Source organism: Notothenia coriiceps, unplaced genomic scaffold, assembly GCF_000735185.1.
Source record: "Notothenia coriiceps isolate Sejong01 unplaced genomic scaffold, NC01 NC01_scaffold00037244, whole genome shotgun sequence".
In the NCBI taxonomy this organism is placed as follows: Eukaryota; Metazoa; Chordata; class Actinopteri; order Perciformes; family Nototheniidae; genus Notothenia; species Notothenia coriiceps.
The window spans coordinates 22135163-22154211 of NW_011369945.1; the positions used below are offsets into that span (position 1 = coordinate 22135163).

Here is a 19049-nt window from a genome sequence, read left to right on the forward strand (position 1 = left end):
ACAGATAGGGACATCAGGACAGATTTGGGAAGGCAATGTCGACGGGGAGCATGGGAGGGTCCGCAGCGAGGGAGCAACCCTGCAGCAGGGCAGCTCCCAGAATCCATTACTCACAGCCTGATTACAAACAAGGGGGAAACCTGCTGCAGGACGGACCTTCACTCCTGCTCTCAGGATTCTCCAGGCCGAAGTTGGCTCGGATCGGATACATTATAGAATTTAAAGGTTATACTGTTTTTCATGCAATATATTAATGGTCTTCGATATAATAGCAGAGCCTGTCTCTGATGTGGCTGAAACACCTCAACAGATCATTGCAGCATACACATAATCCTCTGTTTTCAGCTCCTGTTTCCAAAGTGCTGACTTTTCTAGTCTGTTAACTTTAGATGAAAATAAGAAGCCCCTCCACACGCCACCTCCGAAGGACATTTGGTTACAAAAGCAACTACAATGGAGCATCTAGGAGGAGATTCAGAGTGATAAGGGGGGGGGGGGGTTACCCTTGGTTGCGATTGGCAATGGTATCAAGCCAAAAACATCGTTATGACATCACAAAGTGGCCCAAAATCTGATCAGCGCTCATTTCAGACAGGGTTTTATAAAGATCAAAAAGAGGGAGAGAATCTTTGTCCTGAACTCTTCAGAGTCTCTTTACACAGGGGACACATGTTGATGTAGAAGGACATGGAGAAGAGGGTGACACATGTTGATGTAGAAAGACCTCGAAGAAAGAGGGGAAACATGTTGATGGTAGAAGAGACATGTAAGAGAGGGACACATGTTGATGTAGAAGAGACATGGAGAAAGAGGGGACACATGTTGAATGTAGAAGATGACATGAAGAAGAGTGGGAGCACCATGTTTGATGTAGAAGAGACATGGAGAAGAGGGGACACATGTTGATGTAGAAGAGACATGAAGAAGAGGGGATGTCAATGTAGAAAAGAAGTGTATGAAAAAGTGGATTTTGCACAATAGGTGACCTTTAAACACGTATTCCTTTACCTCTGTGAACAGTACAGTATCTGACCTTACTAGAGATACAGCCTCAAAAACGTGCATATAAAGTAGCTGATTCGATTTACCTTACATTTTCCATCTAATCAAATTGCGGTCCTGCAGGTCCCTGATTCACTTTAAACATGTTATAGGTTGGGGGACATCTCCAGGAGAGCCACATATTGCATCACCCCCGCTGCTTTAACCCGTTTACTTCATATCGCCGAGCCAAGGCCGGAGATTCCAGCACGGGGAGCTGTTTCTGCGTAGCGCAGGGATAAAATAATTAGATGACACCTTCAATTGTCTCGTCACCCCTTTAACCGACACATCCACAGCCGCTAATTGAATGAAGCGAAAGGGAGGAAAGCCCAGACAATTCGGATAACTCGTAAATCTTCCATAAACGTTATTTGTTCGGGAAAAAAATGGTGAATCCCCTGCTGTTAAATTCCTTAGGCCTGCTGTTGTCGATTAAAAGGACAGTCAGCTGGACACCCCTGTCCTACTGTGTAATGGTCAGTGGCCGGGCCAGTGACCCCCGCTGCTTTGAGTAAATTAACACTGGGCAGGACATTCTCAGTTGTTTTAAATCACTATGCAAATACATGGGAACCCGCCTCAGGAGGGCAAATGTCAACAAAGACAAAAAAAAAGCACCATTTGGAAAACCATCATGTTTGTAAACACTCGCCATGGAGCTTTATTCATTCTACATATTTTCCTGAGGAGTTGTTGATTGGATGCTAACTGAGAGCATGTTGTCAGGGATGGCGGGGGATTAAAGTGGCGTCTAATTGAATATTTGCTGTTGCAAACTGTAATGCGCAGTTGCAAAACAAAGCTATGTATTTAAAAAGGGGAAGGCACTCGATACAACCCCTAAATTGGAGAAAATGACCTTTTTAAAATGGTCCCAGAATCCACGCTGTACCCTGCGTAAGAAATTGAATTACTCAGGGATAAAGCATAATTAGATAGCATTTAAATAAAGGAGATAGTCTAATTATTGGGGAAGCAGCTTAAGTTGTAGTTTTAATTGAAGTACATCATGAATGCAGTGCGAATCTGTCCTGGCATGTTCAAACCAAATCTAAATCTTAATTAAATTTTGTGCAAAAGAAAGTGTTAAGAGAGGAGCCTTAATCCATTCAAGGGAGGACGGTGAAGGGCTATTAGAGGGTGTTAATTCGTTAATCAGAACTTTGTATGGCCGTCCTTTACTATACCGAAGTCGGCACTATATTTGAACCACACAGCGGGGGGTGTATACAAACAGCCTCCAGCCATTGTGGATGTAGGTGCTGGGCCAGGAAATTAGAAAAGGTATTGTGAAGTCTCTCATGATGGTGCGAGTCTCTCTTTTTTCACGTGTGTTCCATGTTGTCCTATTATGCCACTCTGTTGATATTTCCTATTGAAATGGGATCATCCTCAAACAAGTACCTAAGGCAGGTAAGCCGGCGTAACAAAGGCTCAGCAGGGGTCAAGTTCCTGTGTAAAGCCGTGCTAATGACATCATAATGGACGGAGGGCTATGGTCTAACTACGACTTCAAAGTAGGTGAGAGAGAAAAGGAGCTTAGGCGGTGAGGAGACCTCTCTATGACCACTAATAGAAACACCATCCATCCTCATGACGCAGCATGGCCTCTTGCTCTCAAAGCCTCTAACTGCAACACAAATATATGCACAGAAATGCACAACAAAGCCAATTGCTTTTAAGCCCGCAATTGAGTCTTCCAGTCCTAATACAGCTGCTGAAGAAGCAGTGTGCCATTCATGGTGCTTTACCGCCGAAAGAGAAAAGTTGAGGACACATCCTTGACAAAATCCTCTTTTCAGACATAATCCACCTAGCACCATTTTACTTGAGGACTGGAGTGTGTAACATCTGATCTTATCCCCCAAAAGCCATTCAGCACTACGTCGTATCGGCTTGATTATGTTCCCGGTGCACACAGGACCCTTTCACTCCTCAGTGCCTTCCCATCACACCTGGGATAATAAAGAGGGTTTAAACAGGTCTGAATAGGTTAACCAGGTGTTGAAACAAATAATGGTTTAAAATTGTAATTAACATGGCTTGAATAGAGCATTGCTCTTGGTAAAGGTCTCCTCTGTTGAATGACTTTGGTATGCGAGGGAACACAGGACTGAAAGGAGCCTCGTCTTTGTCACTGGAGAGAATAAGGAACTAATGGGGAATTAAGATCTTTAGAGCCTGTGTGCTTCTGTTATATGGCTTTTCCCCTTTTCTTTAAGGACGTAATGCCACAGTTCATAGTCCTGCCTGGCAAATTAGTTGCACTTCCCCTAAATGTTTAACTGAAGCCAGTGTGCTGTGGTAAAATGTACACTGAAATATTGACTATAATTAAATGTATTATGTCGTATAATTTTGTATGTCATGTTATGTTGACATAATACGTTTAATTAAAGCCAACGTTTCAGTGTAAGGTAGTTAAAAAAAAACATGTGATTGACCGAAAGACTAGAAAACAAATCAATCTATCCAACACAAATGTGATTTTATTTTATTCAAAGCAGCTTCTGATAGTTTGCATTGTGTCTTTATCTGTAAATACAGGCGTGCTATACAGTAGGACATTTCCAACCCTCACACTTATACATGGAGAGCATTAGCATTTAAATGGCCTTCTCCCCTTAATGTGGGCATTTCATTAGGAGCCTCTGTGGTCAGAAACACATGCTGTCTGTGTAGCTGACGCAGATGAAGAGCACAGCCGAGGTGTAGAACAAGAGGCCAGCGTGCGGTCGTAATTGTGAGGATTTATTTGATTACAGCTCGGAGAATAACGTGTGTTTTCTCTTAAAAAAACAGAGTCACGTCTTCAGCTCCTGAAGTCAAAGCCAAAGGGTCACAGCCGGCAAAGTTTCCAAAACATCAGCCGCAGAACTTCCACACGGTTCTTCGTTCCCTCTGAGTGTTTTGAAGCCCCCCGCGGAGAAGGTCCTAATCTTGACGCATCAAGCAATGAACAGAGAAAAAAGGCTGATTGCAGGTGATTGACAGGCCATGCGGTTGCCACAGTAACTCATTTTTGGCTTTCTATGGAAGTCCAATTCATCATCAGAATTAGATGACTCTAAAAGGGGGCCTATTATCATAAGGGCGCACATGTGAGTGGCGCAATCGACTACCTGTGAATCGATCAGACCGTCTGAGTCAAGCACTCAACGTGTGTGTGTTGAAAATGTGTGTGAGGATTTTCACATATTGTATCGTACTTGACTTTGCCTTGTCGCTTTGTGTTGTATCGGTCTTTTAAACCGGCCCCTGAATGTGGGTTTCTTACTTTTAGGTCAATTCTGTCATTTTATAGGAATATGGATTTGCTTGCTTAGAATAGTTTTTCCCACCAGTGGTGAATGGGCAGTTTCTCTTACAGATAAAACAGATGCATACAATACAAATGTGTTTTTTTTTCATCCGTGCAATCGCTCTTCCAGAAGAAAATCTGCTTCATTAACACAGTTTTGATGACATAACAAAAAAAAAATGCATTTCACTCCTGCAGAGGAATGAGTAATGAGCAAACACACACAAGTCTTCATCGTTCCCTATCTCTGTTATACACACACACACACACACACACACACACACACACACACACACACAGACACACACACACACACACACACACACGTACACACGTACACACGTACACACACAGACACACACACACACACACACACACACACACACACACACACACACACACACACACACACACACACACACACACACACACACACACACACACACACACACACACACACACACACACATACCATGTATACATCACTTCAGGGGACATTACATTGACTTACATGCATTTCCTGGAGACTTATCCTAACCCTAATCCTAACCCTAACCAAGTCTTCACCCTAAAATTAACGATTCCCCTTATGGGGACCACCAATTTGTCCCCATAAGGGAGGCGAGTCCCCACACGTGACTGTGTAAACAGATTTAGGTCCCTACAAGTATAGTAATGCTAAGCCACACACACACACACACACACACACACACACACACACACACACACACACACACACACACACACACACACACACACACACACACACACACACACACACACACACACACCTTGAACCTTCATCAAACCCCTCTCCTCCTTCTCCTCAGACCTCTCTGACCAAACTGTTGGAGACCCTAAACAGAGCCGAGCCTTTCTTCATCCGCTGCATCCGCTCCAATGCCGAGAAGGTGCGGTCTTATTGTTCTTTAATATGACTTGTTTGAATTCTTGGTACAAATACTCACATTTTCTTTTAGCTTAGAGACAGAAAAAGGGGGAATCTTAAATGGATGCAGTGAAATCACCTTTCATATCTGTCAAACAAACCTAGGGGCTCTTTTGCATGATGACATTATTTTAGTAACATTTAAGTATGACAATTTCAAAATAAAATGTGCAGCTCAGATCATTTGTATATAACATCTTTGACACAATTCTCATTTATAGTGATGATGATGTTTCTGTAAGTAGGTAAATGTTGGTATCTGAAAGGTCTGTATGTAAGTTAATAAGCTTGTGGTCGTCCTGAGCAGAAGGAGATGCATCTGGACGAGGCGTTGGTGATGCAGCAGCTGAGATACACAGGAATGCTGGAAACTGTTCGCATCAGGCGGTCAGGCTACGGAGCCAAGTACACTTTCCAGGTACTTCACACATACTCTTTCAACATGCTGATGATAAGGAGGATAGAAACTCATGCAATACTACAACGGAAACTATTTCTGGGGTTGAATACTCAAAGTTGGCTTACCATTTTAAACAAATGGCAAATATCATAACATTTCACAATTTGTACTGAGGTGACAAGTTCTGTGATATATAATCTGTTCCAAACTGCATATATTATTTTATACTTTTAGTACATACTCACAATTTTCCTTACAAATTACGTACTGTTGCGATGCAGTATGCATACTAGTTAGACAAAATATTTAGTTCTACGATCCGTTTGGAACTGAGACCCTCATATATCTGATATCTGTATACTGCAAAAATACTGCCGTTAGAGAAGAACATTTTGGTATTTTTAGGCATTATGCCTTTGATACACTAAGTACACTAAGTTGATACCCCCCCCCACAGCTTGGAATAATGTACTCTCGCTCTCAGATGTAATCACTATGGGGGAATTCAGGTCCATCCTAAAGGACAGAGAACACGACACCATTAGTAGATGTGAGTGCTCGTACTGTATATCCAAAAAAATCGTTTTAAATGTTGCCATGATTTTTAATAGTTTGTTTTATTTTGCATATTGACTGGTGAATGTGCCTTTTTGTTTGTGTTTTACAGCTGTATTTGTCTGCCTGTATTGTCTGTGTTTTATCTGTTGTAACTTCGTTCATGCTGCCTTTCTTGGCCAGGTCACTCTTGGAAAAGACAGTTTAATCTCAATGAGTTTTTTACCTTGTTAAATAAAAGATATATATATATAAGGGAATTTACTGAACATTTTTCTTACATAGTGAAGCGTTTCCCTATTTTCAGACTTGTTCAGAGTAAGGATTTGAACCTGAAATAATCCTTGTGTGAAGGCGGAGTCACCGTGTTGAAATCCAGTAGTTTTGGCAGATTGCCTCCTTTAGCTGAAAGAAATGGTCATGTAAATGTTGAGCTATTAATAACTAACAATCTTTCTAACAGCAGGGGGTCCGCGGGGTCTTAAAAAGTATTAAAAGTTGATAAATCAATTTAGTGAAAATGAAGGCTATTAAAAAGTATTAAAGGGCATTTCCCAAGGTGTTACACTTTTTAGCTTGTTTTCAATAGGTATATAAATTGTCCAAAGAGGTTGTATTCTACAGTCTGCCTGAATGTAATCATTGCGTAGGTGTGTAGTGTGATTCTGTGTAGTTTATTTATGGCATCCCGTTGGATTTGACGTCATCTGAACAGGACATCGCACGCTCACTGCTTGATAGCGCGAAGGTCTGTTTACGCCGGTTGTTAAACAACATCGTTATGGGGAAATGCAAGTTTGCGTCCAAATGGTTGGAAGATAAGGAGGAAGGACAATCAATACTGTATATAGTCAATGTGAGGTAAAGTGTGTCGCCAAGGTAACCGGTTAAAACTCCAAGTGGCGATGAGATCTTAAAATGTATGGAAAGGGTCTTAAAAAAGGTCTTAAAAGGTTTTACATCTGACTTCAGGATTCCTGCATATACCCTGTGTGTTATAACCCCTTCTCATGTGTTGAATAGGAAGGACCCTGACCCTGTCTCTCTTCTCTCTGCAGCTCATAAAGTACTGGGAGGCTTTCTTACCAGAAGCCAAAGCTATCGCCTAGCGCTGGAGCTCCTTCTCTCCAGGCGGCCTTCTTCTTATACACTTTACCTCTTGCCTTTAAACCAAGGAAAATGCGCGCATTGTAAAGGGAGATACAATCAACCAGTTTTTTTTAATCACCTTTAACATATAGCTCTGTACTCTATTGTATTAATAATTGTATATTTTCATTTAACCTTCCACAAATATTTTCTTATTAGATGAAAAAAGAGTTTGCATACAGTATACAAAGACTAAGGACCCACGAGAAAGAGAAAGCAGGTGAATGATTCCATTAGTTTTCCACAAGAGAAGGGAAATGAGTCCGTTGTTCTCAGGATTTCTCCTCCATCAGCAGTGGGTCTTGTTTACAGCGCGGCTGCTCTCTCAGCACACTCTCTGGGGACCCAGGTGAAGAAAGTGGCCTCGAGTCTCACTCTGTTTCTGCTTTTAAATGACTCAAAGGGATACAAAAAATTCTGAGCACTTCCACCAGGTGGATAAGATAATGAAATACCAGCCATGTTGTTGTTATTGTTTGTTTTTCTTTAAGATTTAAACTACTATGGGTGCAGGGTGTTGAGGCATTAGATTATTACCGCTGCGGTTGGGGGGGGGGCATCGTAGGTTAAAGCTTGTGAGTTCACTTTTTGTAGATCTTGTTTCAATCAAACTTTACTCTTATAACTACACATGTCTGTGCCTTTTGAAGTCAGAGGGGTGTTTAGGGGTTTAAAAAAAAATGGGAGAAATATGTTCTCAGTTGTAGAGAACAGCCACAAAATGTCAAAGCTGAGTTGAACCAAACTGGCGTCTCATGTTAAAGCCCATTTACTAAAAATTAAGTTTTTTTTTCTCCACTATATTCTAGTTTATAACGCTACATTGTTTTCTTTGTGAACGTGTTACTTTCCAGAAAGCCTTCTGTATGAAAATGAACTTGCACAGACTTGAAACGGATAATCCTCACAGTGAGATTTATGAATATGTCATCATTGTCCCGTGGTAATGCAGAACTGTAAGTGCCAGGTTAACGCTTCACTGATGACTAGTCATACAGTAAATGCTGCGTTTCCACTGTAAGGATCAGCCTGAAGAGCTTCAAGTCTCTGCAAGTGGATTCTCCTGCGTTAGTGACTTAATGCAAACCAAAGGCTGCCTGCATGTGAGGGTTCTGAGTCTTTCTTTGAGACGTGGTTGTCAGTAATACGAGGGCTGCAACTAACACTTATTTTCATTTTGTTTTTGTCTGACAATTAAATGCTTAGTCTATAAAATGACTCAAAATATTGTAAAAATGGTTCCCAGAGCCTAAGGTGTCATCATACAATGGGTTAATCTATACAGTTTTGTTTTAAAGGTACCCTGTGGAGTTTTGACCAGTAACGGCATTATGGAGACATTTTTGTACGTTTGTTCTCCACATGTTTTTGCTGGTTTTCTGCTGGTCGACAGCTTGTGGCAGCAATTAGCCAACAAAGTCAAGGGCCGTTTCTCAATGTGGAGTATACCTGCTGCAGAGCCACTATTTCAAGTATACTACGTCATCGAACTGAATGCTGGGCATTTAAACAGTCCTTCAGCGCCACTCGATGACGTAGTATACTTGAAATAGTGGCTCTGCAGCAGGTATACTCGACATTTGAGAAACGGCCACGGAGTAGGACCGCTAGCTAGTAAATGGATGGCTGTAAATATAACAAACAATTGTATATTTCATATTGTTTCACACAAAAGATGGCTCTGGAAGTGAATTCAACTCATCTGTTAGAGCGCTAAGTAGCACCTTGGTGAGAAACAGTGAATGTAAATACAACTGTAAACAAAAATCCACAGGGTACCTTTTTGATTTACTCTAAACAGAAAAAGAGAAAGTGGAACCGGCGACGGGAGGGCATTTGTGCTTGATGCACTGTTACTAATTAACATCTTTGTTGGTGAATACTTCTGTTGATTGTCTGATTGATTCATCTCTAAATAAAACTGTGTGTGATTTCTAGTAAATGGGCAAAAAAAAAAAAGGATTTGATGCTGACTTGTAGACATGAGATTAATGTCTAATACTAAACATACTGTCATAATGAACCTAATTCATCCTGTCATCCTGCAAACGGTATCAAACCGGTGCCATCCTTTGATTACAGCTTTAATTTCACATTTGCACACACTTTAATTGAAGCTGTGTCATTTGTCGTCATCTCTTAACTTGCAGACATTTCTTTGCAGTTTTCCGTTTGTTTTTCTCACAGTAAGATGCACGCTTGTTTTAAACTGTTGTTAGACAGCACTTAAATCTGGTTGTTGGTGTGACTTCATACTGTATGTCATGTGTCATAGAAATTACTTTTGAAACAAATCAATAAAAGTTGCACTGTTTACACTTGGAAATTTCATTAAGAGCTTCTGACTTCTGTGTCTTACTTTTAAAAGTCATAGTAGGCTATATAGTGTGTCAACTTGGGGGGCTGGTTTCCATTCACTTTTATATCAGTTCAAACTTCAGATCTCAGCAGCTCAATAATAGAGTATTGATTATCAATTATCACAAGTTATGATAATATCCTCATGCAAGATGCATGTGTAAAGTCCATAGTCATGATTGAAGTGAAAGTGATGTAAGGAAAGTAAACTGATGCCATGATTACACTCAGGGGCGCCGTAAGGGGGTGAAAAGTTAGAACGATTCTAAGGGCCCGTGACTGACAGGGGCCCAAAACAATTTTAGAACATTAAGAAAAAAATGTTTAAATAACCAATGTGATATCTTTTAATGGGGCCCAAAATCCCTGGCGGCGCCCCTGATTACACTCGTGCAGCTTCACAGCACGACGATTAGAATTCCTTTATTTATCAAGGACCAGGTATGAACATTTTTACCAGTTTTTAAGTGGGACTATTTTGGAAAAGAAACTGCAAAGTTAAACTGGCTTCATAAATAAAATTGTCTTTTTATTCCACACTGAAGTGTTTTTCAAAATCTGGCGCCTCCATTAACCACAATGCAACTCAGACAGCTCAGTCAGATATCCGGTTGCTATGCTAGTAGCAGCCAATGAAGCCTTAAAGGTGGGGTAGGTCATTCACTTCAGAAACACTTTTTGTTATATTCCATGGAATGCTCTTAACATCCCGATAGCAATGAATATATTAAATGCTTTTTCAATAAATAAATAAAAAAACGTCATCTGTGGAAGCCGTGGCACTGCAAAAAGCACGACTAATCATCTGAGCCGGCCCGGCTAAAATAACTGGATGGCCTACCTGCCTGTCAGCCTTCCATCTCGTGCACAAACTTATCTCGTGCCCTCATTGGTCATGTGCGCGTTGGTGTGTGTTGGAGGAGGGGCTCTGTAAGGAAGTCTGAAGGAAGAGGCAGATTTTTTTTGGCTGTGTACTTACCTTCCCTACCTTAAGCTGCAAGGTCAGATGAACTCATTTATTTTATTTCTTAGACTCGGTTTTCAGCTTCTTAATAAGCCGAATTGTACACCATCAATTAATGCAATTTATCAAATTTTGCGCAGCTCACTCTGGAGATTCTTGAGGATTTATACAACTTTATTTTAAAGTGGACCTATCATGCTATATTGGAAAATATATATTGTAGGGCCATACCTATACAAAACATGTCTGAAGTTTTTTGCTTAAAATACCAAACAGATCACCCATTGTATCCATGCCTCATATTGCTCATACCTCTCTTTTGCAGCCCTGTAAGAGAAACGCGGATTTTGGGTCCTTAGCTTTAAAAAAATAAATAATAGGAGGCGGAGCTAATGCCCGATCAGAATTCTAGAATTCAGATAAAGTTCAATTCTGCTGTGATAAAACGCCATCCTGTTCTAAACCACATCAAAGATTATTTCTGAAACAACATGGAGCTCAAATGCTTTTTCTCTTGCGGGTTTATCACAAGGTGAGTTCCTTTTTTTATTTCCTGCTTTTTAAACACGTGCTCTGTGTTAGCGAGGCTTGCTAATGTAAACAAAGACGAGATTACGTCCAAAACACGTCAGGCATTGTTTCTGATAGCAACTTTCTGTGGGTCTGCTGCCGATTCAACATCAGATCGGCAGCAAATCTGTATCTGCTCGTTGTACACCCCCCGTTTTTAAAAGATTTGGGTACGGAGGAAAAGAGAGAGGGTTTTATTTTCTGACGCTGCGTGAGTTCCCCGACACACCGTGTACACATATCACAAAGTGCATTTTGCATGATATGTCCTCTTTAAATTAGTAGACCTGTGAACAGACTTTGATGTGTACAATCTGTGCAGTTCCCCTAATGATGATAATAATAATAATAATAATAAGGCTGGAGAGCGTTCAAATGGACACACGTGCACTAAAGATACACGAGTGAAAGCTCTTCAGAAGCAACAATTAGGTTGATTTACATTTTGATAAAGCAAGTTATACTTACAAACAGTAAATTAGTCAAACCGTTAGATTAGGTGGGTTATCAATAACTCATTTAGGCTGACTCATAATTTAGCTTTATTGTGATACAGAGGATTGTCAGATGTTAGGAAGAAGCCATTGTTATGTAGCTAAGTGAAAAAGCAAAACCTCCATAGTTTCCACAAAACACAAATTGAGATATGGGAGACAATTGTAAAATGGAATTTGTATCAAATAAAAACAAGATTAATTTACATAAAATGATAAAGCCACAATGGGAAATATGGGCAATTGACATCAATCCTGCATAATAAGACTGGGATTTTGGTAAAAACAGAATACGACACACCCTTAAAAATAAAAGTATTCATGCTGCAGCACTGTGTCAGACGACAACAGAAGCAGATTCAGTTCTCCTCCATGAAGAAAGAAAAGTCAGTACACTGAAAATCTGGTTTCCAAAGCAATAAAACAAAATGTCATCACGTCTTCCTGCGCTCTGTTTCTGTTCTGTGAGGAGACACGACGGCAGGAACAACCATGTGTGGTGACGGAGAAGCAGCTCGGTCTGAAAACGAAAAGTCAGGAGATGTTGATCCACCTCAAACAGGCGGATCATCCGCCGCTACATTGCTCCGTTAGCTTAAAGTTTTTCATCCATGCTGAAGACTAACTGGTAATATGATGGCGGTGAGAAGAGCTTTGCCTTCAGAGAAAAGTCCGAGCAACATATCTGAGGTGGCCTCCGTGCTGGAAAAAGATAACATCCATCTCCGTGTCGAACAGTGCGGTGACCAGGAAGGACTTTCCTTGGCTTGTCTGTAAGGGAACACAGAAACAACACGTTTACTAAATCATTCATCAACATGCTTTTATTGAAAGGTTATTTTTTTAAATCATCTAGCAGCCAATGAGCAAGATACATGTATCCGAGAAAAAGAGGTGAATAGTGGATCTACTTAGGTAGAAACGTGGCCTAAAATTGGATAATAATGTTGCTTTGTATGTGGAGCGAGTGTATGTAAATAATAATCCACCAAAACGTGTAATCTTTTGCGATGTTTATGATGGTTATAATTAGGGATGCCAGCGATTATTCGATTATTCGTTACAGTCTCCAGAATCGAAAATTATTTTTAAAATTTCGATTTTATTTATATATTTTTTTATTATTAACTATGTTTTTTTTTTTGGCTTAGTTTCAACCAAAATATAGACTAATGCTAATAATAGTAATAGTATTAATAACTGGCATCCCTAGTTATAATAAGACAGAACTGTTTATTTCTGCCCCTTAGAGGCCAAAAACTGAAAAATTAATCTTTTATTTTGGTAAATCTTTGTAAATCTTGATATCACCCTACAGCTCCCAGTCCAAGCCCCTACTGACTGAGCCACTGCCGGACTGTTGCTGCACTATCTATCTTTTTTTTAACCCTAAAAATGGTACTTGTTTCAACACCCCAAAAAGAAAAACATCAATTGAATAATTATTCAATTTATTCAACACTGCTTTCAACAGTCCCAGGTACAGACATCAACAAACAAACAACAACATAAACAGTACCTTGACAGTGAGCTGCTGCCTCGGGCTCAGGCTCTCGGGCAGAGTCACGCTGAACCTCTCCTTCCCGCTGAGCTCCAGAGAGTCGGCGCTGTCGCCGGGCAGAAACTGCAGCGGCACGATGCCCACCCCCACCAGCTGCTTCACGTGCAGCTTCTCAAAACTCTCCGCGATGACCGCTCGAACCCCCTGTGGACCAGAGAGGAAGGGGAGAGGGACAATAAGAAATATACAGAGCTGAATCCCAGATCAAATGCACGCTAAAGGGTAATTTTCTCCCACTGATCCTGCTGTTATGTTAAAGGGGACCTATCATGCAAAATGCACTTTAGTACTTTAGGGAACTCACCAAGTGTCAGAAAATACAACCCCCTCTCTTTCCCTCCATACCCAAATCTCTAAAAACGGGGCTGCAACGGATTTGATACATGTGGATTCTGATTTGCACCTCTATGATGTCACAGAGGTGCACTCCGCCTGTATGGTCAACTCTCCACCTATCAGGGGAATAAGAGGTTGCCGTGGCATGGCAACAGCATAGCAACAGCATGGCAACAGCATAGTAACATGACGCTTGTGCCTCGCCCCCGGGGGGGGGTCAGCTCCAGCTCATGCAAAGACAGAGCTGGAGTGAGGCAAAATGAGGCATGGCTAAAATGCATGATCTGTTTGGTATTTTGACAAATAAAACTTATAAATATACTTTATATAGGTATGGCCCTACAATATATTATTCAAATATAGCATGATAGGTCCCCTTTAAATGTTTGTTTTTCATGTATTGTGTCTTGATATTTGTCTTTGTTGATGTTACACATGGAGCTGCGGTGATGCAAGTCACATTTCAGACTTGATCTGACCATTAAAGAATCATCGTATCGTAAAACAAGAGGAGGAGTATATTAGAACATGAAAAAGCTGACTACTGTGGGGGAACCTTCTGAAGCAATGGAGAGTCAGGACTCAGAGAGACACGAGGAGAGCTGGAGCTTTGACGGCAAACACTGACGGTTTATTTGGAGTTACGGCCGGAGAATTGACAAGACAGGTGGAGTGTCACGAGTTGACACAGCGGTTGCCAAATCAATTCTGAAGAACTCTTTCTGCAGCTCGAGGTTTTAACTAGTTCGGATTGTAATAATCAACATTCTTTATCAGTGAGTGGTACGTGCTGCAGTGGGTGCTTGTGTTTGTGTGTCTCTCTCTCTCTCTCCCTGATTGTCTCCAGGTGCAGCCTCTCCCCAGGTGCTCCCAATCCCCAATCAGGGCCTCCTTAAAGGACCTGAGGAAAGCTGCAGTGGCCTCTCTCCTTCTCCTCCGGCTGCATGTCTCTGTGTGAGGCCTGTGTTTTTGTGAATTCTTAGGAGATGTGCTCCAGTTTATCTGTGTGTGTGTGTTGAACTATTTAGTCACTTNACATAGTAAATATGTTTTTTGTAGAAGTGATTTATAATTGGAAAATGTCCACCTGATGTAAATCCTATATATCACAGGGTGTCGGCGGGGTCTTAAAAAGTATTNTGTTATTGGCTATGTTAGGTTATTGGTTATGTCCACATACTTATTTGATTATTAAAATGTAAACCGATCTTTTCGATATGGGTGTTTAGAGTTGTACCCCTTAGATCTAGTCTCTGGCAATTCAGCTCAAAGTGCACCAGATTGAAGCATTTTACTTTATAATGTTGAAAAAAAATCTTCCCCCCACAGCACCCCCCATTTGAGACATGTTCCCACGGCTATGCATAATACTCGATGTTCACGATGTGGTCATTTACGACATCGCATGTAGTGCAATCCACGATATATCGTGTAAACTCGATATATCGCCCAGCCCTAGTTCAGAGTGTAATAATCAACATTCTTCATCAGCGAGACTAAACAATGATGGACCCTGAATCTAACTAGAGCTCTCGTCCATAGGAAAGAATGCGCGCCAGGGAACCTTCGACCCTGAACAGTAAACTACCTCATGTCAGCTTGTGCTCGGTCATAAGCTCTAACAACAATGCGCCCAAGCTGCTCCTAAAGAGAGATAGCAGCAATACCCAAGGCCGTAGACCTATGCCATGGGAAAGGAGACAGAGAGAAGGGAAAATTATGAACTGTGTCAAAGGTTGAATACCTAAGCAAATTATTCCCCAACAACTAGCATATTCATTCATATTCCATTGTTAGAAAGGGATCAGTGTTTTAGAGAAGTCAAGGTTTTCTGACACTTTATACGTTAAATGCAAGTCCTGTAATGTTACTGCACCATGTTAGAGGAAGTGAAAACTTGTTGAATATTATGGTCTGGTCAGTGGAAAGCAGGGTTTTTGTTAGAGGTGATTTGTGCCAGTCCATTTGTGCTGGAAGATTTCAACGTCCAGGACAAATAGGGCTAGTCTGGTAAAATATGAAATGTGTTTATTGAGCCTGATTAAATATTTGAAATGGCTACTCGTGACTATCAGACAAGTCTTCCGTTTATACTTTTATAATGTTTGAGAGGTCCCTTTACAAAGAAATAGGCCAAAAATTGTCGCTATAAATTTGAAAAGAAATACCCAATATGAAGGAAATGACCTAATCGTTGCCAAAAAGCGTATTGTCAGTTAGTTTACTTTTCCAGGACCAGCTGTAATTTATCTAAATTGCTGTCCAAAAACGTGAAGAAACAATCCCAAAATCAAAGCTTACAGTCATATTTTGCCTGTGACTCACATTCCTACGCCACATGTGCACGGCATGTGTACTAAAATGATATATATTCTGCAGCACATCCAATTTTATGATATTATGAGAGATTTTTTTATTGTCGGTCAACAGATTTTCCCGAAAAACACCCTAGTTTAGAGCGTTGTGTGCACGTACCAGCAGGTAGGGTCCCTTAGCGACCCAGTCTCTGGAGTTCCCCGAGCCGTAGTCTTTGCCGGCGAGGATGATGAGGGGGACGCCGTCTCTATGGTAACGATCTGCCGCCTCGAAGACATCCAGCTGATCAAACACAGACAGAAGAGAGGACATATTAGGACATGTTATAAGAAGCCAGTCACACACAATCATCTGGACATTAAACACCAACCAAATTCAAATACAAAAGTTACGAGTGATTAAAGTAGTAAATGGATCGGATTTGATCGGAACACACCAGGAGGGTTAAACAGGACTGGTGTTTATGTTCCTGGTTTGAATAAGTTCTGTTAGAAAAATATCGCTCGTCACCGGCTTGAGCTTCAATAATCAGGACACATGTATTTATGATCCTCTCAAGAATGGAAGTAGTCATCACATACAGAGCATTTGGTACAAATAGTTCCTGAACAGTGTCCTTCACATGCTGATATACAAGAGAGGGAGTTACACAGTCACAAGATGGAGGAATACCGGTTCTTCTTGGTAATCATAGTTTTTTCTCAAAATGTTGGCTTTTTCCTGAAAATCCAAAAATGTGGACTTTTTCTCACAATCAATTTTTTTTTGACTTTTTCAGAAAATGTTGCCTTTTTTTTAAATCTAAAAATTCGGACTTTTTTTTACAAAATGTTGACTTTTTCTCCAAATCATGATTTTTCCAAATCCTGACTTTTTTTTTTAAATCTCAAAATTCTGACTTTTTCGTCAAAATCCTGACTTCTCAAAATCCAGACTTTTTTCAATATCTCAAAATTCTGACTTTTTCTGAAAATCCTACTTTTTTTCATAATCACAGTCACAAGATGGAGGAATACCAGTTATTCTAAGTAATCATACGGTAATTTTGAGTAATCCTGACTTTTTCTCAAAATCAAAAAATTCTCACAAGTCACAAGATGGAGGAATAGAAAGCAGTATTCAATGTTTACTTCAGATTAGCTCCACGTCAGAAATGATCATGCTTGTCATATGTCTCTCTCCATAGAGGCTGAATCATCATGTTCATCACATAGCTATCATATGCCTCAAACAGTCCTGATGCTCTTATAGCTAATCACACATCCTGTCATGTTCACAGCTACAGTTGGGATGCCTTTGTTATCATGTGTACTCTGATATTGGAAGAGCACATTCAGTATTTCCCCAACAGGTTCCCACTCACCGTCTGGCCTGAGGGAATGTGCAGAGTCTTCGGACCCGGTTTGCCGATGAAGCGATTTAGCAGCTTGATGCTGGCGAACGTTCCTCGGGTCATCACGGCGTCGTTCCCTCTGCGAGCGCCGTACGAGTTGAACTCCCTCGGTGTCAGGCTGGATTCAAAATGAGATGTAAATACATGTGCTCGTGTACCGTGAGAAACAAAAAGCAACAGCGTCCAGTGACAACATCCTACATGGTTGACATTATATCTATATAGTTTACAAGTTGAAAAAATGAAATACATAACTCATCATTTTGGTTTATAAATTATCCTTAAATGTGGTTATTTTTCTGTTTTTGCAACAGATAGTAATTCATATAAATCAGGGATGGGCCACTTGGATGGTGGTGGGGGCCACATAATGTATGTACTGGCCACCAGGGGGCCGCAGATTCACTTGGAACACACACACACACACACACAAATTGCATGTATTGTATGTAATTATTAACAAATATACTAAGTCTGACATCTTCATTAGCATTTTGCAATCTTTCAGGAAACATCCTCTAATAAGCTCACTAAACAAATATCAGTTCACAGAAATGTTATTTAACTTTAAGACACTTGTAGCCTGTATCTGCATTCCCCTTATTCCACAATAAGGGGAATGTCAACACAGACACCTGTCAACCTCTGCTGTTCCTCAGCGCTGCTTCCCCTCCCTCCCGCTGAAATTATGAATGAAAAGCATATAGTAATCATCATAGATAACACGGCAGGGTCCAACAGTTTGTTTTCATCTGATTTCAAATAAACAACGTCTTGGTTTTTAGAATATTAAACTTCTTTCGCCAAATTCAGATGATAAATGCAACTTTTAAGCTTGGAACGGCATAACAAAAGCCGGTGTTTCTTGTGAGTGTTTCCCCAGGAAACAAACACAATACACAAAAACGCGTCACAGATTATTTTGCGGTATTTGGAGAAGCATGAAGACCGCACTCTCACGACCGCACTCTCACGACCGCACTCCCACGACCTCACTCCCACGACCCTAGTTGTTTGTGACACTGCCACCTAGCGAGTATCTCCCGGGTAGCAGTTATCTTCCCTTCCCCCCATCCTAACCCTAACCACTTGGCTAACCACAACCTTTTTACCTAATCCTAATCTTCCTTCCTCTCTCCCAAACCTAAACCCCAAAACCTCAATGTTTCAATGTTGATATGACGTAATTTAAATTAAATACAGGGTTTTAATTTAAAGCAGTTTTATTCTGAAAAACCCGGAAGTTCACACTAACTATTAACTTAACACTTTTATTCTGAAAATTCTTCATTTCCGGTTAGCATTAGCATGTGGCTAACCTTTTGAAAACCGTGAATTGAAGGTGAAGTGACATGTGATGTTGTACACTAAACACACTGGGATTAACACTCATTTATTTACGCTGAAATAACGTTTCATCAGAATTATATATATATTAATAATATAAGATGTAATATGTTACTTTATATATACAGTCTATGGTAAGTACGGCGATGTTGCAAAAGAACTAGGGTCGTGGGAGTGCGGTCCTGAGAGTGCAGTCTCTGACGCTGCAGCTTCATACTATTGGCGACGTCATCTTCAATGTGAACCACAAAACCAAAACATCAGCCATTAGCTGTTAGCACTCAGAGCTCATAGCTCCTCATATCTGTTCAG

General features: G+C 40.7%; 2 protein-coding genes across 2 annotated transcripts in view; both read right to left on the bottom strand.

Moving 5' to 3' along the window:
- The window catches only part of cyfip2 (cytoplasmic FMR1 interacting protein 2), an 84704-nt gene that overhangs the window by 10659 nt on the left and 54996 nt on the right, over positions 1-19049 (bottom strand). The window lies entirely within an intron of this gene.
- LOC104965010 (iron-responsive element-binding protein 2-like) lies at positions 11816-17659 on the bottom strand. The gene is made up of 4 exons (XM_010793946.1): positions 17361-17659; positions 16157-16279; positions 13304-13489; positions 11816-12555 (listed from the first exon to the last, which is right to left on the bottom strand). Exons 1-4 carry the CDS (start codon positions 17640-17642, stop codon positions 12445-12447), a joined length of 702 nt encoding a protein of 233 aa, XP_010792248.1. The 5' UTR covers positions 17643-17659; the 3' UTR covers positions 11816-12444.